The 26,285-nt window shown below is 44.5% G+C and overlaps 1 protein-coding gene across 2 annotated transcripts in view; it reads left to right on the forward strand.

The window, feature by feature from the left end:
• tdp1 (tyrosyl-DNA phosphodiesterase 1) overlaps positions 1 to 26,285 on the forward strand; it is a 162,801-nt gene that overhangs the window by 15,561 nt on the left and 120,955 nt on the right. For both annotated transcript variants that reach the window (XM_060828584.1, XM_060828585.1), the window contains 5 exons: positions 22 to 65; positions 1,676 to 1,731; positions 7,205 to 7,301; positions 14,312 to 14,346; positions 18,535 to 18,627. In XM_060828584.1, the coding sequence (XP_060684567.1) occupies positions 22 to 65; positions 1,676 to 1,731; positions 7,205 to 7,301; positions 14,312 to 14,346; positions 18,535 to 18,627 (325 nt within the window). The remainder of the gene's footprint in view (positions 1 to 21; positions 66 to 1,675; positions 1,732 to 7,204; positions 7,302 to 14,311; positions 14,347 to 18,534; positions 18,628 to 26,285) is intronic.

The following is a 26,285-nucleotide window of genomic DNA, read 5'->3' on the forward strand; positions in this document are numbered from 1 at the left end:
AAAAAATAAAATCTCTTTCAGATATTTTATCTCCACTCTTTGGGACGATTAAGGCATCAGCTCAGGTGAGAATACTCTGCCAGGTATTGGTCTCATGGGGGCGGGGTTACACACGTTCAAGAGAAAAGGTTGTTTTCTTTAAAATCCGAGTTCATGGAAGATTTAATAGAGGCACTCAAAGTGATAATGGACAGAACAAATATGTCCATTGGCAGAAGCCTTGGTAATCAGAGGGTGATCAGCAAAAAGAACTAGAGGGAGATGCAAATTTATTTCAAGAAGGTAGGTTGTTGCGATCTGGATTATCCTGCGTGAAAGCAGATTCAATAACTTTCAGAAGGGAATATGGAGGCATGCTTGAAAAAGTGAAACTTGCAGGACTGTGGGGAAAAGGCAAGAGAGTAGGACTAATTGGATAATCCTGTCAGAGAGCCACTGTGAACATAGTCTCCTCCTGCACGGTAAGGTTTTGTGAAAACTTGTTCTGGTTAATAATAAAGCTCAGATTTAAACAATTACTGTTAAGTAACTACCTTAAACTTGTTCTTCCTGTGTGGTCTGTTGGTCAGCTGTGATGATTTGGCTTCACGTATTCCTTAGAAATTTAAGAATCTATTAAGTATCTTGTCTAAGTTCAGAAGATTCTTTCTGAGAGACTGATCCACATGACCTTCAGGTTACTCCCCATGGCTCTTCTCTTACAACAGCCTCTGACCTTTTTGTCTAGTACTGTGTTGGTACCCCCCCCCCACACACAAATCCATAACCTCAATAATTTAACAGGATGAGGGCAGCAGGCAGATGGGAACACCATCTCCTGCAGTTCCTCCTCTAAGCCACACAGACTATCCAGACCTGGAAATATAACATCGTTCCTGAAATGTTACTGGATCAAAATCCTAGAGCTCCCTCCCCGAACAGATTGGGGAAGGAAACTGCAGGGGATGAGCATATTAAAAATGTGGACCTTATTCAAGGAAAAGCTCCAGTGTGTCCTAGATAAGTATGTACCTGTTAGACAGGGCGGACCTTATAGAACGCGTGAGCTGTGGTTTACTCAGAAAGTGGAATCTATGGTCAAGAAGAAGAAGAAGGCTTATGATAGGGCAAAATGTGAAAACTCAGATAGGGGGCTTGAGGGTTACAAGGAAGCCAGGAAAGACCTAAAGAGAGAGCTCAGAAGAGCCAGGAGGGGACGTGAGAAGTTGTTGGTCAATAGGATCAGGGTTAATCCTAAGGCTTTCCATAGATATGTCAGGAATAAAAGAATAACGAGAGTTAAATTAGAGCCAATCAAAGATAGTAGTGGGAAGTTGTGTGTGGAGGCAGAGGAGATAGGGGAAACACTAAATAAATATTTTTCAACAGTGTTTAACACAGAAAATGACAATGTTGGCGAGGAAGGTACAGAGATACTTTCATTGGACAGACATATGGATGTAAATGGAATAGTGTAGGTGGGATGGGCTTCAGATTAGTAAGACAGGCTGGCGCAACATCGAGGGCCGAAGGGCCTGTACTGCGCTGTAATGTTCTATGTTCTATGTAAATATTTGATCTTGTTGCTGGGTATCTCTGTCCCAGACTTGCCGTTACACCAGGCTGCTACTACACAGAAGGACTCTTTTGCTAACTGGAGAACTAATATCAAAAATGAATGTTTTTTACATTTCAGTTTAATTACTGCATTGACATTCCTTGGCTGGTAAAGCAGTACCCTGAAGAATTCAGGTGAGTCCTGTGGTACAAGCTCTGTGATTTATCTATATTTTAATTCCACTTAATTCAGAGCTTGGGTTTGAGCTAGTGGCATGTGTTCTTTTTGTCTCTGTGTTTTGGAAAGGATTTGGTAATTAACTTCTAAGTATTTTGTCGGCATGGTGATTTCTTTTTAAAAACATCAGGCAAAGAGAATTCTTATGGGCTTATGGAATTTGTTTACTTTGAGAGAGCTTTAAAGAGTGTACAGTGGCACAGTGCTGCCTCACAGCGCCTGAGACCCGGGTTCAATTCCCGACTCAGGCGACTGACTGTGTGGAGTTTGCACGTTCTCCCCGTGTCTGTGTGGATTTCCTCCGGGTGCTCCGGTCCAAAGATGTGCAGGTCAGGTGAATTGGCCATGCTAAATTGCCCGTAGTGTTAGGTAGGGGGTAAATGTAGGGGTATGGGTGGGTGGCACTTCGGCAGGTCGGTGTGGACGTGTTGGACCAAAAGGCCTGTTTCCACACTGTAAGTAATCTAAAAAATCGGTTTTGCATTAAGCTTTCAGTTTAAAAGTTATAGATTGTTTTTTTTCCTTTTCATGAGAGGAGACACAGTATTTGAAAATAACTTTTGGGTTTCAGTTACAGTTTTTCATAAGTCTTGGTTGAAGCTGAATGTGTCAAACAGTTGCTCCTAAAGAAGGGAGATAGTTTTGAGCTCTTGAGATATAAGTTATATCAAAGTAAGGAGTTCACTGTAAGGAGTTTAGTTTTAATTTCCAAACCTACACTGTTTGGTTTAAATGTTGAAAGGGCTATTAGAAGTTGAGAATGTCTGCACTCAGTTATGTGAAGTGATCAGATTCTCTGAAGCCAGAGTTAAGTCATAAACTCATAGAGTCATACAAAGAAACAGAACCATCAGTCCTACTCATCCATGCGGACCAAGTTTCACAAACTAAACCAGTACCACTTGCCTGTGTTTGGCCCGTATGCCTCTAAACATTTCCTATTCATGTACCTATCCAAATGTCTTTTAAATGTTGTAACTGTGCCTGCATCCACCATTTCCTCTGGCTGTTCATTCCACATATGAACCACCCTCTGCATGGAGATTTGCCCCTCGGCTGTACTTTAAACTTTTCTCCCCTTACGTTAACAGTATGCCCTCTACTTCTGAACTCCCCTAAACTGGTGGAAAGATCTTTGTTAGTCAATTTATCTATACCCTTTTATAAACCTCTATCAGGTCACTCCTCAACCTCCTTTACTCCAGTGAAAAACATCCCAACCTAACCAGCCTCTCCCGATAACTCATACCCTCTATTCCCGGCAACACCCTTGTCAGTCACTTCTGAACTCTCCCTAAGAAACCTCCTATGTCGGAGAAGTAAATGATCTGTGGTATGAGTACTGTAAAGGAGTGCTGTTGGGATTCATGGGATTGTGGTCCATTGTGTGATTCAACATTTTTAAATTTGTGTTATATGTGATCATTTTGTATTCATTTTCAGTTTTGCAATTGATGAATTGATTTTCATTTATAAGATCATAGAGATGCACAGCATGGGAATAGACCCTTTGGTCCAACTCATCCATGCCGACCAGATATCCTAACCTACGCTAGTCCCATTTGCCAGCACTTGGCCCATATCCCTCTAAACGCTTCCTATTCATATACCCATCCAGATGACTTTTAAATGTTGTAATTGTACCAGCCTCCACCACTTCCTCTGGCAGCTGATTCCACACACGCACCACCCTCTGTGTGAAAAGGTTGCCTCTTAGGTTCCTTTTAAATTTTTCCCCTCTCATCCGAACCCTATGCATCTAATTCTGGAGTGCTCACTACCCCCCCACGCCCCTGCCCCCCCCAAAAAACGGAAAATACCTTGTCTGTTTACCCTGTCCATGCCCTTCGTGATTTTATAAACCTTGATGACTTCAGTCTCTGGCACTCCGGGGAAAATAGTCTCTCCCTTTAGCTTAAACGCTCCAACCCTGGCAACATCTTTCTAAATGTCTTTGAAGTTTCACAACATCCTTCCGATAGGAAGGAGACCAAAATTGCACACAGTGTTCCAAAAGTGCCTGACCAATAGCTGCAACATGACCTCCCATCTCCAATACCTGAAGCTCTGACCCATAAAGGAAAGCATACAAATGCCTTCTTCACTCTTCTATCTACCTGTGACTCCACCATCAAGGAACTACAAACCTTCTTGTGTGTAATGGATTTCTGATCTATTGTTAAAACTGAATCTGCAGCATTGTGTGTTTCTGTTTTAGTGAAAGACTTACCTTTGTAAAAAGCCAGGTCTGAAAATATGATCTTTCAAGCCAGACTTTGGTTCGGGATCTGATCTACCATAATAACATCATCTGGAATCAGTAGTAGACTCACCAACTTTAAGGGCTTTTAAATAGTCATTGGATAGACACATAAGTGAAAATGGAATAGTACAGGTTAGATGGGCTTCAGATTGGTTTCACAGGTCGTGCAACATCGAGGGCCGAAGGGCCTGTGCTGTGCTGGAATGTTCTGTGTTCTATAACAACCCCCATTGCTTTTCTCAAAAAGCACGACAGGTCAGGCAGCTTCTGAGGAGCAGGAGAATCAAAGTTTCGGGCACAAGCCCTTCATCAGGAAAAGCTGCAGAGAAGAGAAGGTGACCTGGGGGGAGGGGGTAGTGTGCAGGGAAGAGAAGGTGACCTGGGGGAGGGGGTAGTGTGCAGGGAAGAGAAGGTGACCTGGGGAGAGGCGGTGGTGTGTAGGGAAGAGAAGGTGACCTGGGGGAGGGGGTAGTGTGCAGGGAAGAGAAGGTGACCTGGGGAGAGGCGACGGTGTGTAGGGAAGAGAAGGTGACCTGGGGGAGGGGGTAGTGTGCAGGGAAGAGAAGGTGACCTGGGGGGAGGGGGTGGTGTGTAGGGAAGAGAAGGTGACCTGGGGGGAGGGGGTGGTGTGCAGTGACTGAGGGACTCAATAAGATCCTTCCTTGTAGAGAGAGGAGGAGAATTTCTTCAAGGTAGGCATCCTTAGAAGAGGCTTCACAGTAAGGTTAAAATCAACTAGTAGAAAGTGAGGACTGCAAATGCTGGAGATCAGAGTCGAGAGAGTGGTGCTGGAAAAGCACAGCAGGTCAGGCAGCATCCGAGGAGCAGGTGGATACATTCCTGATGAAGGGCTTACGGCCGAAACATCGATTCTCCTGCTCCTCGGATGCTGCCTGACCGCCTGTGCTTTTCCAGCACTACTCTCTCGACTCTGATCTCCAGCATCTGCAGTCCTCACTTTCTAACCATTGCCTTTCTGTTGAGGCAACTAAACCGACGATGATTACAGAGTGTCTGCACTTTTACTGAAGGCCTGTGACTCTGCCTATTGCTGCAGTGTTCACAAATACTCAGCCAGGCGTCATGGAGCCTGCCTACTGCCCTCGCACATGTCCGATGATCTTGTTTGAGCTGAAAATGTGTTGCTGGAAAAGGTTTCCTGAAGAAGGGCTCATGCTCGAAACGTCGATTCTCCTGCTCCTTGGATGCTGCCTGACCTGCTGCGCTTTTCCAGCAACACAATTTCAGCTCTGATCTCCAGCATCTGCAGACCTCACTTTCTCCCCGATGATCTTGTTTGCTTTGCAGACCTCAGCATTGCCAGGGCACAAGGTTTATGGCAGTGTGGTATGTGATCTGTTTTCAGCCAGGTGTAAGCATTTTGACTGCTTCATGTGCACAAGTTGTTGCAGTTCGGAGAGGTACTGAGAGAGCGCTGCACTGTCAGACATGTGATCTTTGAAATGAGATGTGAAAGTGAGGCCTTGTTTGCCCTCAGATGGATTAAAAGAACAGTGGAGTTATTCTTGGAGTTCTAGATCATGCTTATCTCTATAACAAATGGCAACGGTATTCTGCCTACCAACAATGGTGTAACCTGTTGGCTCAGTGGTTAGCACTGCTTGCCTCATAGCGCCAACGACCCAGCTTTGATTCCACTCTCATGCGACTGTCTGTGTGGAGTTTGCACATTCTCCCCGTGTCTGCGTGGGTTTCCTCCCACAGTCCAAAGATGTGCAGGTTTGGCCATGTGCAGGATTGGCCATGGGAACTAGCCAGGGTTATAACGATAGGGTGGGGGTGGGAATGGTGAGATGCTCTTCAGAAAGTTGGTGTGAACTCGATGGGCTGAATAGCCTGCTGCTGCACTGGACGGATGCTATGAAAAAACGGTGTGAATGGCTCTCAGGTAGCTGAGAAGGTTGTGGACATGAAAATTCAGTCAGAAGCCGTTGGAGCTGTCCTTAAGGAAGGAGCAGTCCTTAACTCTGAAGTAAGAACACCTCACCCTGAAAGCCAGTTTATTTTCCCTTTCAGTTGCTGTAAGTTGTGTCCTTTAAACAATAAGTCAGCGATGTTTTAGTTGTGAAAACCCCTGCAAATAAGTGGAGGAGGAAAATCAAAGAGTAGTAAGCTAAAAGGATAATTTCCTGTGGATAGGCACTATTGAACTGCCTTCCCAGTCTTTCCCTCCACCTGTAATGCCCAGTTTTTTAATGTGTCGTCTGTGTGTGAGACAGGGAGACTTTTATAAGGCCGGGGGGTGGTGGTGGTTTGATGTCTAATCAGTACAGTTGGATATCAGTGGTTCATAATGGTACACCATAGCTAGAATCTAATTTTTTAGATGTAGGTTTGCTCGCTGAGCTGGAAGGTTAGTTTTCAGACGTTTTATCACCCTACTTGGTAATATCTTCAGTGTGCCTCTGGATGAAGCCAATCTGGTTTCACTGATGATACCTAGTAGGGTGACAAAACGTCTGAAAATGAACCTTCCAGCTCAATGAGCAAACCTACATCCAGAACCTCAACCTGAGCTACAAATCTTCTCAAAACCAGCTATCTAATTTTTTGTAATAATTTGTAATTCTTGTTAAATATGCAAACTTAGTTCATGCTTTCTATCAACCTGAGTTTAAAAGCTAGGTAAATTTGTGCAAACTTATAAAAAGTTTAATTTTGTGTTGACTCTGGGAGTATGGGGTCTCGATTTCTAGCATACTCGTCCAATGAAATGTAACAAGTATTGGACCAGGCTCCAGGGCCTGATGGCCAGCTCCTAAGTTCGATATTCATACGACCAGATAATCAGTGATGCTACCCGAGGGATAACTATTGGCCAGGGGAGACTTACCTGCTTTCTTTTAGGATAGAATTGTGAGATCTTTTACAGTCATCAGAGTTGAGGGTGAGGGCCCCCCGGTTAAGTATCTCATCAGAAACACTGGACATCACACAATGCAGCACCCCGTCTGATCCACCCTGGGAGGCTCAATCTAGTTGTTTTGGACTCTAGACTCTGGACTTGGATTTGAACCCCTGATCTGCTGAGCCAGGTGTGAGAAGTCATTGCCCGCTGAGCCAAAGCTGGCGCTGAAGAGTAAAACATCATGAAGTAGGAAAAGTCACTTTTCATTGATCTTCACTTTCCAATTGCTGACTTTCAGGACAAAGCCTTTACTGATTGTCCATGGAGAGCAACGTCAGTCTAAAGCAGAACTGCATGAGGATGCACATCCATATCCCAACATCCGTCTCTGCCAGGTAAGGAAGAAACTGAAAGGAGCCTCATTACACTCTAGAGTTTCATATGAAGTGAGGCTCGGGAGTCTTAGAGTACATACGAAACCATAAGGACTATCAGATAAGATTAAGGGATTCTCTATCTCCTGTGGTTCATCCTATATTTACTCTGTAGTTTAGTATAGTCTGTATATGTTGGTATTTGTCGAGCAGATAGTGAGGACTGCAGATGCTGGAGAGTCAGGATCAATAAAGTGTGGTGCTGGATAAAACACAGCAGGTCAGGCAGCGTTCGAGGAGCAGTAGGACCTTTCATCTGATGAAAGGTATTTGAATTGCACCACCCTGTTTGACCTTTAAACCTGTGCCCGCTGGTTACAGAGTTTGTGACAGTGGGAAACACGTCACTGAAGCTCTCGGCCTGAAAAATCACCAGTCTATCGCTTGGCAACACAGAACTGGGAAATCACTGATGAGCGAGGTATGTTGCAAAAGCATTTGGACTTGTACTCATCAGGGCTGGAGCAAGAATACCGACTTTGAAACAACTGCAATGATTTATACAACAGTGATTGCTCATTCTGTGATCATTTCTACATTTATATTGTGATCAGTAATAATCAGAACCTGGTGCCTTTAGCACCTCCCTGGGACTGTGGGAGACTCAGATCTGAACTGAGAGACAGCTTTTGTTGCCTCCGAGCACAAATACTTTCTTATCAGTTTAAAAAATCCAACCTTTCCTTCTAACAATCAAACCACCTGGGTTTACTGTCAGGTACAAACACCCTCCCACCAGCATAGACCCTAAATTTAAAGCCATGGTCGTAAACATCCGGTACTGAGGAGCATCCCAAATTTCTGCTCAGTTTGTGTGAGGGAGTGTTTCCTAATTTTTAGACCATGTCTTTGATTCCTCAATCTATGGGAATTGTTTCAATCTACCCTCTCTTCTCATTTCTGTCCATCTTTTAATCCACTTTTTCACCCCTGTCCTAATTTTAAATTTCATCACCTGGGGCGGCACAGTGGCTCAGTGGTTAGGATACGGTGCCTCACAGCACCAGGGACCCGGGTTCGATTCCCACCTTGGGCCACTGTCTGTGTGGAGTTTGCACATTCTCTCTCTCTCTCTCTCTCTCTCTTTTCCCCCCTCCCCTCCCCACCCCACCATGCTCCGGTTTCCTCCCACAGTCCAAACGACGTACAGGTCAGGTGAATTGGCCATGCTAAATTGCGCATAGTGCTAGGTCTTTGAGTAAAAAATGAGGTCTGGAGATCACAGCTGAAAATGTGTTGCTGGTTAAAGCACAGCAGGCTAGGCAGCATCTCAGGAATAGGGTTGCTGCCTAACCTGCTGTGCTTTAACCAGCAACACATTTTCAGCATAGTGCTAGGTCCATAATGTAGGGGAATGGGTCTGGGTGGGTTACTCTTCGGAGGGTCAGTGTGGACTGGTTGGGCCGAATGGCTTGTTTCCACACTGCAGGGAATCTAATCTAAACTACATAAGCAAATGGCATAGACCATTTAGACTTTCTGTGAGATTACAGCTGAACTGATTACCTGAACTTCATCCTTCATCTCCTCCTACAACAGATATCAATTCCCCTCTCTCTCCTGATAGACTTCAATTTCAAACTCTCTGGGACTGCTGTGCCAAATGAAGTAATTTCTCAGCACTCACCCTGACCTCTTTAAAATCGTCAGTTCCTTGATCGGATCTCCCCTCAACATTCTAAATTCAAGGTAATACAAGGCAAGTTTATTCCACCTGCCCTTTCAGTCCTGGTTTAATTCTTGTGAACCTACCTTATCCTTGCAAGGCATCAAGTCCAATACCAAATGGAGAGCTCTGAATGGAAGACGAGCAAGGTTCTGAAGAATCACTTTCTGTTTTGTGCTCTTACCCATTCAGATAAAGAGCATTACTCCATTAACCTTATTGATTACTGTTTGTGTCTGTGCATTAACTTTTAGTGATTTCTGTACACAGAATTAAATCCATTTTTTTCCCCATTCCCTAGCATTTTAATATCAACAAGATGTTCCCATTTACCTTCTTCGGCACCTTCCACTGCCTCATGTTCGCTCCAGCTTTGTGTGATCTCTTCAGCTTTCTCTGTCTCTGTTTCTCCTTCTCCCTCTCCCTCCTTGGTATTATCTGCAGATTTCGATGTACAGCTCAGCTATAATCTCATCCAATGGCACAGCTTAATCATTGGTTGAATGTTCTCCTTCTGCTCACTTAATGGTCTTAACTCACCAATTGTTCATCTGAGTCAGTGATAGCCTCGTGGTGTTATCGCGAGACTATTAAAGACCCAGGTAATGCTTTGGGGATCTGAGTTCGAATCCTGCCACAGCAGATAGTAGATTTTGAATTTAATAAAATTTTCGAATTAAGAATCTAATGAAAGTCAGAAAAACCCATCTGGTTCACTAATGTCCTTTAGGGTAGGAAACTGCCATCCTTACCTGGCCTCATCCACATGGGACTGCAGACCCACAGCAATGGGTTGGCCGTAACTGACCCTGGATAATTAGAGATTAGCCAGTGACAGCCACATCAAAAATAAATAAAACACACCAATTCCACCAAGCCGAGGGAGATACCACCTTCCACCAAATGCTGTGTATCTTTCTATTACTCACCCTCCCTCTCCTACATCCCAAGCAATTGTTGATTTTTTTTATTCATTCTTGCGCAGTGGATGATGCTGTTGGTTGCCCATCCTGAATTACCCTTGGGAAGGTGGTACTAGGCTGCCTTCCTGAACCGCTACAGTCCATGTGCTGTAGACAGACCCACAAAGCACTTAGGGAGGGAATTCCAGGATTTTGATCCAATAACAGTGAAGGGAAGGCAATATAGTTCCAAGTCAGAATGGTGAATTTCTGAAATGTATCTTGTAGATAACACACACTGCTGCGACTGAGCGTCAGTGATGGAGGGAGTGTTAGAGTTGGTGCCAAATCCAGAGTCATTTATGTTAATTTCGAGCAGAGAACCTCACTGAGGGCTTTCTGGAATTATACGTAGCCTGCATTCAGTAAATTCTTCAGTAGTCTGCTTTGCAGTAATGTCTCAAGGGCGTTCTGGAAGTCCAGGTACAATATACCAGTCAAACCCCTCACAGTACTTCTATCTATCAGCTGTGTCAATTTCCGTCTTCCTTTCTGAATGTCCATATATTTCCACTGGAGGGCACTGTTACCTGTATGTGAATGTCAGTTTGCAGCAATGTCATTTATTTCTACAAAGTTAAACTGAAATTATACGTTGGAAAATACATTGACTACCTGTTGAGTCTTTCACCTGTTCGAATACCATGATAGTTTTACTTCTTTCATGTGTAAATCACAAAACATTTTTTTAAAAGTTGCATTCTCAGGTTAACTGTAACAACTGGTGTTAGCTAGACAATATATTGAAGGTATTCCTGATGAAGGACTTTTTGCCCGAAACATCGAATTTACTGCTCCTTGGATGCTGCCTGAACTGCTGTGCTTTTCCAGCACCACTGATCCAGAATCTGGTTTCCAGCATCTGCAGTCATTGTTTTTACCTAATATGTTGAAGGATCACCCCACAAACGTATATGCATGTGGGTCTTTGTGTGTGTGTGTGTGTGTGTGTGTCTGTCTGTCTGTCTGGGTTGGGGGGTTGTGAATGTGAGAGAGAGTGTATATGTGTGTGTATGTGAGTGTAGAGTGTCTTAAGTCCATCAGGGGGTGCATGTGTGAGTGTGGGAGTGTGTGTATGGGGTGGGGAGTTGTGAGTGTCTGTGAGAGAGAGTGTATATGTGTGTGTGTGAGTGTAGAGTGGTCTAAGTCTCTGAGAGGATGCCTGTATGAGGGAGTGTGTGTGTGTGAGAGTGTCGAGTGGTCTAAGTCTCTGAGAGAGAGAGAGAGAGAGAGAGAGAGAGAGAGTGTGTGTGTGTGTGTGTGTGTGTGTGTGTGTGAGAGAGAGAGAGAGAGAGAGAGAGAGAGTGTAGATTGGTCTAAGTCTCTGAGAGGATGCCTGTGTGTGTGAGTGAGAGTGTGTGTTTGTGTGAGTGAGAATGAGTGTGAGTGTGTGTGAGAGTGTGTGGAGTGGTCTAAGTCTCTGAGAGGATGCCTGTGTGTGCGAGTGAGAGTGTGTGTTTGTGTGAGTGAGAATGAGTGTGTGAGTGTGTGTGAGAGTGTGTAGAGTGGTCTAAGTCTCTGAGAGGATGCCTGTGTGTGTGAGATGGGGAGCTATAGAGTAAGGGCAACCTAACCGATGGTTCAAGGTTGTAAAATCATACAGCACTGGAAGAGACCGTTTATTCCTTTGGGCCTGTGCTAGCTGTTTGGGGCAAATTGAATGGTTTTAGTTTCTTGATATTTGCTACAACCCTAATTCTCCAAATACTTCAAATGTTGAATGTACAGATATTTCAAGAAAAATTTTAAGAAAGTGAATCATTAAAATAGCACCGCACAGGAGGAGGTCCCCATGCATCGAGGAAAGACCATCCTAACCCCCCTACCCTCCCACTGTCTTTTCCTGGTGTGCTGTGGAGTTTACCAATCTCCCTTTCAGACAGTGCATTCCACAGTTCAACACTTGCTGCAGGGGGAACCTCACCTCTTCCCTGAATTTTTTTATTTTTTTACTGTTTGTTATGAATCTGTAACTGGCAGTATCTGGGTCATGAGAGGAGGTTGGAGAAGCTACAGGAGTGTTCATTCTGCTGAATGTATACTTGAGTGTTCCAATGCATTCCAGTGACTGATCTCACATGAGGATGTCTTTTCCATTACCCAAAACTCTCCTGTCCGTGTCTTAACCTGCTCCATTCCCCATCTGCCCCCCCCCCCAATGCTCACTGACTCAAATTTGGCACCTGGTCAAGTGTGATTTTAAAACTATCATCCCTCTTCGTAAATCCCCGTATAGCTTCATCGGTGTAATTTCCTTCTGTCCCATAACCCTCCCAGTTAGTTTAGAGGAGTGAGGGGCGATTTAGAATCAGAGTTATACAGAACGGAAACAGACCCTTTGGTGCAAATCATCCTTGCCAACTAGTTATCCTAATTAGTCTAGTCCCATTTGCCAGCATTTGGCCCTTATGCCTCTAAACCCTTCCTGTTCATGTACCCATTCAGATGCCTTTTAAATTTTGTAATTGTGCCAGCCTCCACCATTTCCTCTGGCAGCTTGTTCCATACACGCATCACCCTCTGCACCACCATCTAATTAAAACATAGGATTCTGAAGGGGCCTGACAGGGTAACTGCTGAGAGGTTGTTTCCCCCCATGGGGCAATCCAGGACAGAGGGCATGACCTCAGAATAAAGGGGCACCAGAAAGGAGGGACTTCTTCTCTCAGAGTGTGTTAAAACTCCTTACCACAGAGAGCTGTGGGGGCAGAGTCCTTGTGTATATTTAAGGCTGGCGTAGATCGATTCTGAAGAAGGGTCACTGGAGCCAAACACCTTAACTCAGCTTTCTCTCCACAGATGCTGCCAGACCTACTAGGCTTTTCCAGCAAATTCTGTTTTTGTTTCTGATTTCAAGCATCTGCAGTTCTTGCTTAAGATAGATTCTTGATCAGTCGGGGAATCAAGGGTTACGGAGATAAGGCAGGAAATTGTACTTAAGGAATGTTGGATCAGCCATGATCCCATTGAGTGGTGGAGCAGGTTAGAAGGGCCAAATGGTTGACTCTTGTTTATGTTTCTTACGGTCTTATTGTCTAAGATATTTGTGTTGCTTCAGTTATGACCACTTTTATGTTCCCAATCATAAATGTTACCCCATTGGATCTTCAGCAGCTCTTCCCAAAACTCTGGAATTCCCTCCCTGAACCTCTTTGACTCGTCATTTGACTTCAAGACATTCTATAACATCTGCTGCCTGCTTTAATTCTATTAAAGCTATTGTATATAAAACGTTACTGATGGGAACAGAGGAACAGGAGTAGGCCGTTCAGCCCATCGAGCCTGCCCTAACATTCGATATGAGTATGGCTGATCAAATACTATAATGTCTTTTATTTATCTCACACTGTAGTCCTGGAAGCCAGGGATAATTAGAAATCTATTGATCTCTACCTGAAACATACTCATCTATGGTAGAGAATTCCAAAGGTTCACAAACATCTGAGTAAATGATTTCTCCTCTTCTTGGACTGAAGTGTCATTGAATCCTAGAATCTCTACGCTGTGGAAGCAGGCCATTCGGCCTGTAGAGTCCACACCGACCCTCTGAAGAGCAACCTAACCAGACCACGTACCCACCCTGTCACCGTAACCCAGTATTTCCCATGGCTAACCCACCCAGCCTGCACATTCCGTAGACACTATGGGTAATTTAGCACAGCCAATCCACCAAACCTGAACGTCATTGAACAGGAGAGGAAACCCACGCAGACACAGGGAGAATGTACAAGCTTCACACAGACAGCTGCCTGTGCCCGGGTCCCTGGCGCTGTGAGGCAGCAGTGCTAACCACTGAGCCACCGGGCTGCCCTCTGGTACTGTGTCTCTGACAAGGAGCTCCTTTTTGGCCTTTGCTCCCATGTCCATTTAAGGTGGAGAAGAGGAGAATTTGTTTTCCTTTAGATTGTTGTGAGTTTGTGAAATTCTCTTCCCCCAAGATTAGTGGAGGCAGGGTCATTGAATATTTTCAAGACAGAGCCATAACTAGCAAGAGAATCGGAGTATGGGTGGGGTAAGGGAGGGAGGTGGGTTGAAGGTGCCTTCATCCGATGTTGACAAATGTTGGAGCAGGATCAATGGGCCAAATGGCCAACCAGTGCACTAACTTGTGCTCGTTTATGTAACCTGTTTCTGTGATGTTGTTAGAGCGGTAGTTGTTAAGCGAGCCTGTCGGGTGAATATTCTCAAGCTTGGCACGGCAAAAGCTCTGCAAAGTTAAGGGACTTGTTATTCTTCATATTAAACTGCCCACTTTTCAGGTAATGGTGCTCAGGTGGTTGTATTGTGCCTTGTTTGTCAATATTTAGATAAATGTGCAACTGAGCCATTTTTAATGTTTGCAGGCCAAGTTGGAGATTGCCTATGGGACTCATCACACGTAAGTAGATGACCTTTGTGTATGTGTAATACAGAGTGGTGCTGGAGTATTGGCTACCATGGCAATGTGCTTCAGTTTGTCAGTGGTCATATATCTATTCCATATGAGGAGTTTCTGATCATAGAATGGGTCTGTCCCAATGTGACCAATGTCAGAAGTAGGCTCAAGAGTTAGCCACCCTGCGGAGCCATTCAATCCCATTGTGGTTGACCACACCTCAATCTCCAGTTCGCACTCTTTGCCTTGATTTCCTTTGCTGTCCAGCAATGTGATGGCCTTCATTCTGAATATACACTGATCAGGATCCCAAAGGCTGTCCAGGGCAGGGCTTCCCAAAGTGGGTGTCGGGACCTTGGATGTGGTCACAAGCTCTGAGGGAATAATGGCTGCCACACAGCTCTGACTAGTTACACTGGGGTGGGGTTGGCCTACTGGTCTTATTGTTGGACTGTTAATCCAGAGACAGATGTAATGTTCCAGGGAACCGGGTTCAAAACCTGCCATGGTAGATGGTGCAGTTTGAATTCAGTAACAATCTTGAATTAAGAAAACAATGATAACCATGTATCCATTGTCAGAAAAGCCCATCTGGTTCACTAATGTCCTTTAGGGAAGGAAACTGCCATTCTTGCCTGGTCTGGCCTACACATGACTCCAGACCCACAGCAATGTGGCTTACTCTCAATCTCAATTAGGGATGGGCAATAAATGCTGGTCTAGCCAGCAACGCCTTCATCCTGTGAATGAATACAAAATAAAAACAGCAGTTGTCTCACTTTAACAGGCTCCCACTCTCATGGGCTGTTCCCACCCCAGAACTCCCCTCCCATCACTCCCTTATGCTCCAACAGATCTCCACTTAAACCACCATTTTTCCTTTATTCACTCATGGGCCATGGGCATCGCTGGCTGGGCCAGCATTTATTACTTGTCCTGAGTTGCCCTTGAGAAGGTGGGGGTGAGCTGCCTTCTTAAACCACTGTGTTATAGGTTGACCCACGATGCCATCAGGGAGAGTACACCACGATTTTCACCAGTGAAGGAATGGTGATATATATTTCCAAGTCAGGGTGGTGCGTGGCATGGAGGGTTTGTGGTGTTCCCACATATCTACAGCCCTTGTTCTTCTAGATGGAATCCCATAGCAACAGGAACAGATCAGATGAACTGTAAGCATACACTTAGGGGGAAGCTGGATAAGGATGTGCGGGAGAATGGAGTTGATCGATGAAGCAGGTTTGACGGAGGCTGGTGCAGAGCATTTATACTGACAATGAGCAGCTGAGCTGAATGACCAGTTTCTATTTTCTCATCAACCTGTTCAGAAATGTTGTTACACACTTCTGAAGCAGGCAGGACTTGAGCTCAGATCTTCTGGCTCAGAGATAGGGACATTATCATTGTGCCACAACGGCCCTGTGAACTCAATAGAATTCTATGTTAATGATGATTCACAAACAGAAGCAATATGTTCAGCAGTCAATGAAACTGATTGCAGCACAACAGTAATTGCTCTTTCCATTTCTTAGTGTTCAGATGAACTAAAATAATCTCTGTAATGTGTCTTCATCTTGCTAGGAAGGAACCACTGCAAATCTGGAATGAGTATTACACTCAGTTAGCAAGAACTGGATGTTCTCACATGAAATTTCACAGTCTGCTGTTTCAACAGAACCAGTACTTATTGAATGGATAAATAATCATGCTGGGGCAGCAGAACGACCACATGCAACCTGTGTCTTCCTTTCCCTGAGCATCTCTAGCCCTTTACAATAGTTTCATTATCAACTCTCCCACCAATGCACAGTGTAAAATGCAGTGCAGCAACTCTTTCAACAACACTTACATAAGCCATGACTGTTCAAGCTCATAAAGGTAAGAGCAGCAAACTCATGGCAACACTGTCGCCTACATGTACCCCTCCAAACCGCACACCATCCTGACTTTGGGTCACCGATCCCAATAACTCTTTATATGGCTCAATGTCAACTCCTATCTGACAATTCACTTGCAAAGCATTTTAGATTAGATTCCCTACAGTGTGGAAACAGGCCCTTCGGCCCAACCAATCCACACCGACCTTCTGAAGAGTAACCCACCCAGACTCATTTCCCTCTAACTAATGCACCCAACACTATGGGCAATTTAGCATGGCCAATTCACTTGACCGGCACATCTTTGGACTGTGGGAGGAAACCGGAGTACCCAGAGGAAACCCACACAGACACGGGGAGAATGTGCAAACTCCACACAGACAGTCATCCGAGGCTGGAATTGAATCGGGGCCACTGGTGCTGTGAGGCAGCAGTGCTAACCACTGAGCCACCATGCCGCCCCTGTGGTGAAAGTGCTATGTGAATGTAAGTTGATGTTGACTGCAAGGCAGTCCTGCTGAATTTCCCACTAGATTTAGTGATGACTAACTCACATTTATGACTATTCGGTCCAAATCTCCCAAAACATAGGATTTGGGAGCAGGGGTAGGCCATTCTGTCCCTTGAACGGTCTCTGCCAGTCAATAAGATGGCTCACCAGTTTGTTGCCTCAACCCCACTTTCCTATTGGCCTGTTCTCTTTATTTCCTCATTGATCAAAAAAAATCTGACTCTGCCTTGAATAAATTCAAAGACCCAGTCTCTACTGCTGTCTGGGAAAGACAATTTCCAAGCACTCATAACCCTTGTGAGAACCATGTCCTTTTATTTTAATGCCTTTTAAAAAGTGTATTCTGCAAGGTGAAAGACCTGTTTTAAAAGTCGGGATTTACTAGGATAGCTGCATAATTTCACGGCAAGGAGTTCAATTTGATTGCGAACTCTGTTTTTGTGGCTAAGGGTTCCTGCATTCTGCAGAGAGATCAGGAGCTGGAGAGTTATTTACAAGTGAAGCTGATTGGTTCTCAGCTAACTGAGCAGTTAGGAACTGGAAACAGATGATAGAGACATACATACAGTGAGACAGCTAGATATAGAAAAGTGTGATGCTGTACTCACCAGCAGAAGCTGCCTGTTCTCTGCAGTAAAAAAGAAAGCAGTTTCAACTGAAGAAAGCTAGCAACGACTGTGAGCTGTAACTTCTGCATTGTTGACATCAGAGACATTTTTCTCATGGATCAGTCACTCTATACTTGTCCTTTCAATGGATGCTTTCAGAGAGAGACAGCTGAACCTCATGAGCAAAAGTAGAATCATCTCAAGGTCTGAATTGGGGTGCAAAGATCACATGAACTGACTTTTCAGAATTTTTCTACATCTGTCAATAATCTATTTTCTCTTTTTGTTTGTCTGTGTGTATGTAAGGGAGTATATAAGGTATTAGATTTTTGGTTTTATTTATTTAACAATTTATTCGAATCAACTTGGTCAGCCATGTTATTACATAATTCTGGAACAAGTAGGACTAGAACCTGGGACTCCTGGTCAAGGGATATGGAAACTAGCACTGTGCCAAAAGAGAGTTTTCATTCGTAGTGTTAAATGTTTGCTTGTCGTTATAGTGTGATTACTTAGAATAAATAATAAGAATTATTTTGTACAGAACCTTGTCTGTTCCTCATATTTGAAAATGTGTTGCTGGAAAAGCGCAGCAGGTCAGGCAGCATCCAAGGAACAGGAAATTCGACGTTTCGGGCATAAGCCCTTCATCAGGCTTATGCCCGAAACGTCGAATTTCCTGTTCCTTGGATGCTGCCTGACCTGCTGCGCTTTTCCAGCAACACGTTTTCAGCTCTGATACTCCAGCATCTGCAGACCTCACTTTCTCCTCCTGTTCTTCGTATCTACCTTAGTCTGATAGTCAGATACATTGGGTGATTATGTGTATCTTCTAAATAGACTTTAACCTTTGGTAAGGTATTGGGAATAATGGGGCTCAGTTTACAGTGTACTACTTTGACGGGTGAAACTGATAGATATGGATAAGAATCTGGGATTAGTGGGGCTTGATTTACCCCAGTGAGTCTTAACATCCTTTTGTGAGAGAATAATTGATCTTGTCTTCTTCATTTCTAAAAGTCCGACAAATCCCTTTACAATTTTCAATCCTCTGGTTGGCTCACCCCCCTTGGTTTTCAACGTGAATATAAATTGCCATTGTTAATCCAACAGCAAGTAATTTCTTCACTTCAGACACACTTTGTGTCTACTTTGTTTTTCTTTGCTCAACATGCTCTGTCTCTTCTCTCTGCAGGAAAATGATGTTACTCCTGTACGAAGAGGGTTTTCGAGTCGTGATCCACACGTCTAACTTGATTCACGATGACTGGCATCAAAAGACACAGGGGTAGGATTGGCTCCGCCATTCTTTGATGGATTGTGATTGGTACAACAAAGAACAAGATTGTAGAGAAGGGCTCCAATGGGTCAAAATTTCAGCCTCTTGAATTGACGAGGGAAGCATGTTAGAACTCCTCGCTGTGCATTTCCAGTCCAGGTGAGGCTCAGTGTCTAACATGTGCACCTAAGATACCTCTCCAGGCAGAAAGCATGAAAGCTTAAACGCAGATACAGAGAGATTCCAGAGCAGCTCCTTCCCCATTGTTATTACACTTCTGAATGGATCTCTCAAGTTTCAAATCTAATGTTGTTCTTGTTTTTTTTGTACTCCTTCCTTGCAGCTGTAACTTTGTGTTTCCTGATCTCTTCACCCTACGATCTTTGTGTCGTCTTTATGTTACAACCTACCTGTACTGAACTCAAAATAGAACTTTTCATGTACTTAAATACATGTGTTAATACCAAATTAAATCAAACCTTGAACCATAGAACCATACCACACAGGAGGATGCCTGGTTTGGATCAGGCAGCGATGCCTCCTGTTACCATATAGCTGCTCTCCAATCCAGCAAAGACTGTACATATTAAGGAGTGGGAAGGGGGAGCAAAGTAGTAGCTGAGATATTACTTTGGGGAAAGGAACAGAGAGAGAGAGAAAACATAACACAGATTTTATTTTGCGTCATTGAGTGACCGATCATTGTTCTCCTTACAGCCTTACAGTTTGGGGACATAATATACCGACTTGCCTCTCCTTAACGTAGCTCTTAACAGCAATATCCCTCCTCCCAAACTCCCACTTCAGTAATCTTGTCTGAAAACAGGACTGCGATGATTTGATTGTCTGCATATTAAAGGCAAAACTCGCTTTTGCTTCTGGTAAAGACAGGTCTCTTTTTGTCTGTCTTTTATCTCGAGTATGCTATAAGTACCTGTCTTTCATGTAATTTCTTTCTCTCACCTCCCTCTCAAAGGAACCACATGATCATATGAATTAAGAGCAGGAGGTGGCCACTCGGCCCTTCAAGTCTGCTTCACCATTTAATAAGATCATGGCTTGTGCTGGATACTCAACATTCCTGCCAATGGCCAGGTAAACTTTCACCCCCTTGCTTTTCAAGGATTCATTGCTGTCAGAAAAATATTCAAAGGTTCTACTTGCACTGACTTTTCAAAAAGAGTTGCCCTTTTCTTCATCTTAAATGGTCAATCCCTCATTTTGAAGTGGCGACCTCTAGTTCTAGGAGAAAACATCCTCTCCTCATCCATCCTGACCTCTCAGGATGCTGTATCTTTTGATCAAGTTGCCTTTTGCACTTCCACATTCTCGTAGATGCAGTGTTGATGGTAGCCACGGTGTGGTGGTGCCGGTAGTGAACTGGGGTGGACAAGGTCAGAAGTCTATAACCTGTTGCCGTGATAGTTCTGACTCAGTAGATACAGGACTGGTCTGACCAACCTTTCCTCACAATGCAGTATACCAATTCCATGTATTAGTCTGTTAAACCTTGTCTAAACTGGTTCCAATGCATTTACACTGGATTATATAAGTAGATCAGCAATGTGCATGGTATTCCAGATGTGGTCTAACAATGAAAATGTTTGTGGTATTCAAGTTCCCTTGTAATAATAACATGAGTCTTCCTAATTACTTTAGAATCCCTACAGTGTGCAAACAGGCCCTTCGGCCCAACAAGTCCACACCGACCTACTGAAGAGTAACCCACCCAGACCTTATTTCTCTGCCTTTCCCCTGACCAATGCACCTCTGGAAGGAAACAGGTACTTGCTGTACCTTCATGCAAATGTTTTGCAATTCATGCACAAGAACAGCCAGATCCTGCTGCATCTCAGAGTTCTGTAACCTTTTACCATTTAGGTAACAGAATTGATTTTTATTCTTTTTGTCAAAATGAATAATTTCACGTTTTCTCATTTGATTCTCTATTTGCCAAACCTTTGCCCACTTACTTCAATAATCTATATCCCTTTGTCAAGCTAGTCTCCTCTGGGACAGAGTTGCTCAGAAGCAACTCCAATTGCTCAGTCCCGACCTGTGTGCTCATCTCTCAATTCCTCTGCACCTTATCACTTTGAAATGATAGGGCCCTACATCCCACATCCTCCTCTTTCAGTCTTTCAGCTCTGGTCTCTCCTCCGTCTGACCATTCAGCCCCAGAGGTCTATGCCTGACAATCAGTGCAGTACTGAGGAAGTGCTGTGCTCTCAGAGATGGCTATTTTGGCTAAGACGTCAATTAAGCTGAGTCTGAATTGCCTCCTTGGTATGACTATTTTGTAGAAGAGCAGAGGAATTGCCATTAATATAACTTTGCTTATCCTTGTTAGTTTTGCAATGTTAAAGAACAAAGAAGGTTAACCGCCCAGGAACAGGCTCTTTGGCCCTCCAAGCTTGAGCCGATCCAAAGCTACTGTCTAAACCTATCACCCAATTCTGAAGGATCTGTGTCCCTCTGCTGTCTAACTACTCATGCATCTGTCCAGATGCACCTTAAATGAATCTACTGTGCCTGCCTCTACCACCTCTGCTGGCAACGCGTTCCAGGCACCCTCTGTGTAAAGTACGTGCCGCGTGTATCCCCCTTAAACTTGTCACCTCTCACCTTGAACATGTGACCTCTCATTATTGAATCCTTTACCTTGGGGAAAAAAACTTATTTCTATCTACTCTATCTATATCCTTCATGAATTTGTAGACCTCAATCAGGCCCCCCTTCAATCTCCTTTTTTCTAATGAAAACAATCCTAACCTACTCAACCTCTCTTCATAGCTAGCACCTTCCATACCAGGCAACATCCTCGTAAACCTTCTCTGCACCCTCTCCAAAGCGTCCACATCCGTTTGGTAATGTGGCGACCGGAACTGTACACAGTATTCTAAATGCGGCCAAACCAATGTCTTGTACAATTTTAACAGGGGGACAACATGAGCAACCCTCAGTCCTCCGTCACCTCACCCGTATTTAAGGATGCTACAAAGATATCTGTCAGGGCCCCAGCTATTCCCTCTCTTGCCTTCCTCAACAACCTGGGATATATCCCATCCAGTCCTGGGGATTTGTCCACCTCAATAACCTCTAGCCTACCCAACACATCTTCCCTTCGTATGTCAATGTGATTCAAACTAATTAAACTTCTATCTCTAATATCAACATTCATCATGTCCCTCTCCTCAGTGAACGCTGATGCAGAGTAATCATTCAGAATCTCATCCATTCTCTCAGGTTTGACACACAGCCTTCCTTCCTTATCCTTTAGTGGATCAATCCTTTCTGTAGCTACCTGCTTGCCTCTTATATAAGAATAAAAGGTTTTGGGATTCTCCTTAATTCTGTTCACTAAAGCTATTTCATGACCCCTTTTAGCCCACTTGATTCCTCGTTTAAGACTTGTCCTACTCTTCCGATATTCCTCCAGGGCCCGTTCTGTTCTTAGCTGCCTGGACCTTATGAATGCTTCCCTTTTCCTCTTGCCTAGTCGTACGATTTCTCCTGTCGTCCACGGTTCATGGATCTTGCCTTTCCTACCCTTTGCTTTCAATGGGACATCTTTAACCTATCTTTGAAAGCCTCCCACATATCAAATGAGGATTTCCCTTCAAATAGTTGCGTCAAATCCACATTTCCCAGCTCCTGCCTAATTTTGATATAATTGGACTTGGCCCAGTTTAGTACTCATCCCTTAGGATCATGCTCATCTTTGTCTATGAGTATTCTAAAACTTACAGAATTGTGGTCATTGTTCCCAAAGAAATCCCCCACCGCAACTTCTATCGCCTGGCCTGACTCATTCCCCAGTACCAGGTCCAATATGGCCCCTTCCCTCGTCAGACTATTAACATACTGCTCTAGAAAACTCTCCTGGACCCTTTTACAAATTCTGCCCCATCCAGACCTCTGACGTTAAGTGTATTCCAGTCAATGTTGGGAAAATCAAAATCTCCCATCACCACTACCCTATTGCCTCCAGATCTTTCCATAATCTGTTTATCTGTTTGTTCTTCTACCTCATGCTCATTGTTGGGAGGCCTGTAATACAGCTCCAACAGTGGCACGGTGGCTCAGTGGTTAGCACTGCTGCCTCACAGCACCAGGGTCCTGGGTTCAATTCCCAACTGACTGTGTGGAGTTTGCATTTTCTCCTGTGTCTACGTGGGTTTCCTCCGGGTGCTCTGGTTTCCTCCCACAGTCCAAAGATGTGCAGGTCAGGTGAATTGGCCATGCTAAATTGCCCATAGTGTTAGGTGTGTTAGTCAGGGGTGGGTTACTCTTCGGAGGGGCAGTGTGGACTTGTTGGGCTGAAGGGCCTGTTTCCACACTGTAGAGAATCTAACCTAATCTAATGTGACTGCATCCTTCTTATTTCTCAGCTCCACCCATAATACCTCACTACTCAAGCCCTCCATAGTGTCCTCCTTTAGCACAGCCGTGATATCATATCAATGTAACTCCTCACCCCCTTTTATAGTCCTGTCTGAAGCGTCTGGAACATTTAGTTGCCAATCATGCCCTTCCTTCAACCAAGTCTCTGTGATGGCAATAACGTCATATTCCCAGGCACCAATCCAAGCCCTAAGTTCATCTGCCTTACCCACTATACTCCTTGCATTAAAGTATATGCATTTCAGGCCACCAGTTCTTTTGTGTTCATCTGCTCTCTGCCTACTCTTCCACTTATTAATGCTAACTTCATAATTCTTACAGTCCCCAGTCTCCACCTCACTGCCTACTTGTTTTCTCTTCTGGTTCCCAGCCCCTGCCACATTAGTTTAAAGCCTCCCCAACAGCAGTAGCAAAAACTCCCCCAAGGACATTGGTTCACATGTAGACTGTCCAATTTGTAATAGTCCCACCTTCCCCAGAACCGGTCCCAATGTCCAACAAATCTAAACCATTCCCTCCTACACTATCCCTCACGCCACGTGTTCATTCTGCCTATTCTTTCATTTCTATCCTGGCTAGCATGTGGCACTGGCAGCCATCCCGAGATCACTACCTTTGAGGTCCTCCTCTTTAACTTCTCTCCTAGCTCCCTGAATTCTGCTTTCAGGACCTCATCTCATTTTTTTTACTTATATCATTGGTGCCTGTATGCACCAAGACAGCTGGCTGTTCACCCTCCCCTTTCAGAATGTTGTGCAGCTAATCAGTGACATCCCTGACCCAAGCACCTGGGAGGCAGCATACCATCCGGGAATCTTGTTTTCGGCCACAGAACTGCCTGTCTACTCCCCTTACAATAGAATCCCCTGTGAGTATGGCCCTACGAGTCTTTTTCCCGCCCTTCTGAACAGCAGTGCCTGCCACGGTGCCATGATCCTGGCAACTGCTGTCCCCCCCCCGATGAACCATCTCCCCGAACAGTATCCAGAACTGTATACCTATTTTGAAGGGAGATGACCACAGGGAACACCTGCACTGCCTTCCTACTCTTTCTCTGCCTTTTGGTCACCCATTCATCGTCTCCCTCAGCAAAACTCCCTCAGTTTTGTACAGCTATAGCATAACCTCATGGTTCCGGAACTTGATCCCTCTATTAATAAAAGCTAAAACACTGTATGCCTTATTAACAACCCTGTCAACCTGGGAGGCAACTTTCAAGGATCTGTGTACCTGGACACCGAGATCTCTCTGCTCATATACACTGCCGAGGATCTTACCATTAGCCCAGTACTTTGCGTTCTGGTTACTCCGACCAAAGTGAATCACCTCACACTTGTCCGCACTAAACTCCATTTGCCACCTCTCAGCCCAGTTCTGCAGCTTATCTATGTCTCTCTGTAACCTACAACATCCTTCGTCACTATCCACATCTCCACTGACCTTAGTGTTGTCTGCAAATTTACTAACCCACCCTTCTACGCCCTCATCCAGGTCGTTTATAAAAATGACGAACAGCAGTGGACCCAATACTAACCCTTGTGGTACACCACTGGTAACTGGACTCCAGGATGAACATTTCCCATCAACCACTACCCTCTGTCTTCTTTCAGCAAGCCAATTACTGATCCAAACTGCTATATCTCCCACAATCCCATTCCTCCACATTTTGTACAATAGCCTACTGTGGGGCATCTTATCGAACACCTTGCTGAAATCCATATACACCACATCAACCGGTTTACTCTCATCTACCTGTCTGGTCACCTCAAAGAACTCAATAAGGTTTGTGAGGCATGACCTACCCTTCACAAAACCGTGCTGACTATCCCCAATCAAATTATTCTTTTCTAGGTGATTATAAATCCTTTCTCTTATAACCTTTTCCAACGCTTTACCAACAATTGAAGTAAGGCTCACTGGTCTATAGTTACCAGGATTGTCTCTACTCCCCTTCTTGAACAGGGGAACATTTGCTATCCTCCAGTCTTCTGGCACTATTCCTGTAGACAATGACGATTTAAAGATCAATGCCAAAAGCTTGGCAATTTCCTCCTTGACTTCCCAGAGGATCCTCAGATAAATCCCATCCGGCCCAGGGGATTTATCTATTTTCATACTCTGCAGGATTTCTAATACCTCTTCCTTGTGAACCTCAATCATACCTAGTCTAGTAGCTTGTATTCTCAGTAATCTCCTCGACAACATTAGTTCTCTGGAGGATTCTCCATGACAATGCCTTAATCAATTAGAGTTGACTTGTCAGCCAGTCAGCATTCTTATCTCATGCTGTTATAAATTGTTGTTCTCTTTGAAATATGATGTTCTTATGTCTGTCCTGATGAATGCAAGATTAAAAAGCTTCCACAGCATGTCATTTCATTGTTACCATGTTAATGGGAGGTTGCTCAGCATTCAGAGCACAATCTTTTCCTGTCCTCCTTCATCATATTCCCGGCAACCTATCCTCCTGTTCCTTTCTCCACTTTTCTAGCTTTTCCCACTGACAAATTCTGTTTATCTTCTACTCAGCTGAGGGTAAACACCGGGTATTTCTATCTGCCAGACTGTTCATTTAGGCCAGGGAGAGTAGTTGAGGTATAGAAAAGCGAAGCTAGGTTAAGCACATGAGGGAGAAAGATACAGAATGTAATCCTGGGTATGGCTGGATACATGAGAGTGGGCGGAGGCTTACGTGGAGCCTAAACCAACAAGTGGCCTGTTTTTATACTGTATTCTCAATGTAATTTTACTTCAGAACTCTGGGTTCTGTTAACAGCATAAAACAGCGCGATTGGGCTGAGACAGTGAGATTTGATTAGATTTTTAGATTAGATTACTTACTGTGTGGAAACAGGCCCAACAAGTCCACACCGACCCGCTGAAGCGCAACCCACCCATACCCCTACATTTACCCCTTACCTCACACTACGGGCAATTTAGCATGGCCAATTCACCTGACCCCGCACATCTTTGGACTGTGGGAGGAAACCAGAGCACCCGGAGGAAAGCCACGCAGACACAGGGAGAACGTGCAAACTCCACACAGTCAGTCGCCTGAGGCGGGAATTGAACCAGGGTCTTTGGCGCTGTGAGGCAGCAGTGCTAACCACTGTGCCACCGTGCCGCCCACTGGTTTGGTTGTCATTTGTCCATCAGTGGATGTGCGAGGTGACCATAGCAAGATGAATGTGGTTGCTGCTCATGTCTGAGGTTCTCATGACTTAAGGGAGATGCCCAATGAGCAGGAGCACCCTCACCCACCT

This window comes from Hemiscyllium ocellatum, chromosome 8 (assembly GCF_020745735.1).
Source record: "Hemiscyllium ocellatum isolate sHemOce1 chromosome 8, sHemOce1.pat.X.cur, whole genome shotgun sequence".
Lineage (NCBI taxonomy): Eukaryota > Metazoa > Chordata > Chondrichthyes > Orectolobiformes > Hemiscylliidae > Hemiscyllium > Hemiscyllium ocellatum.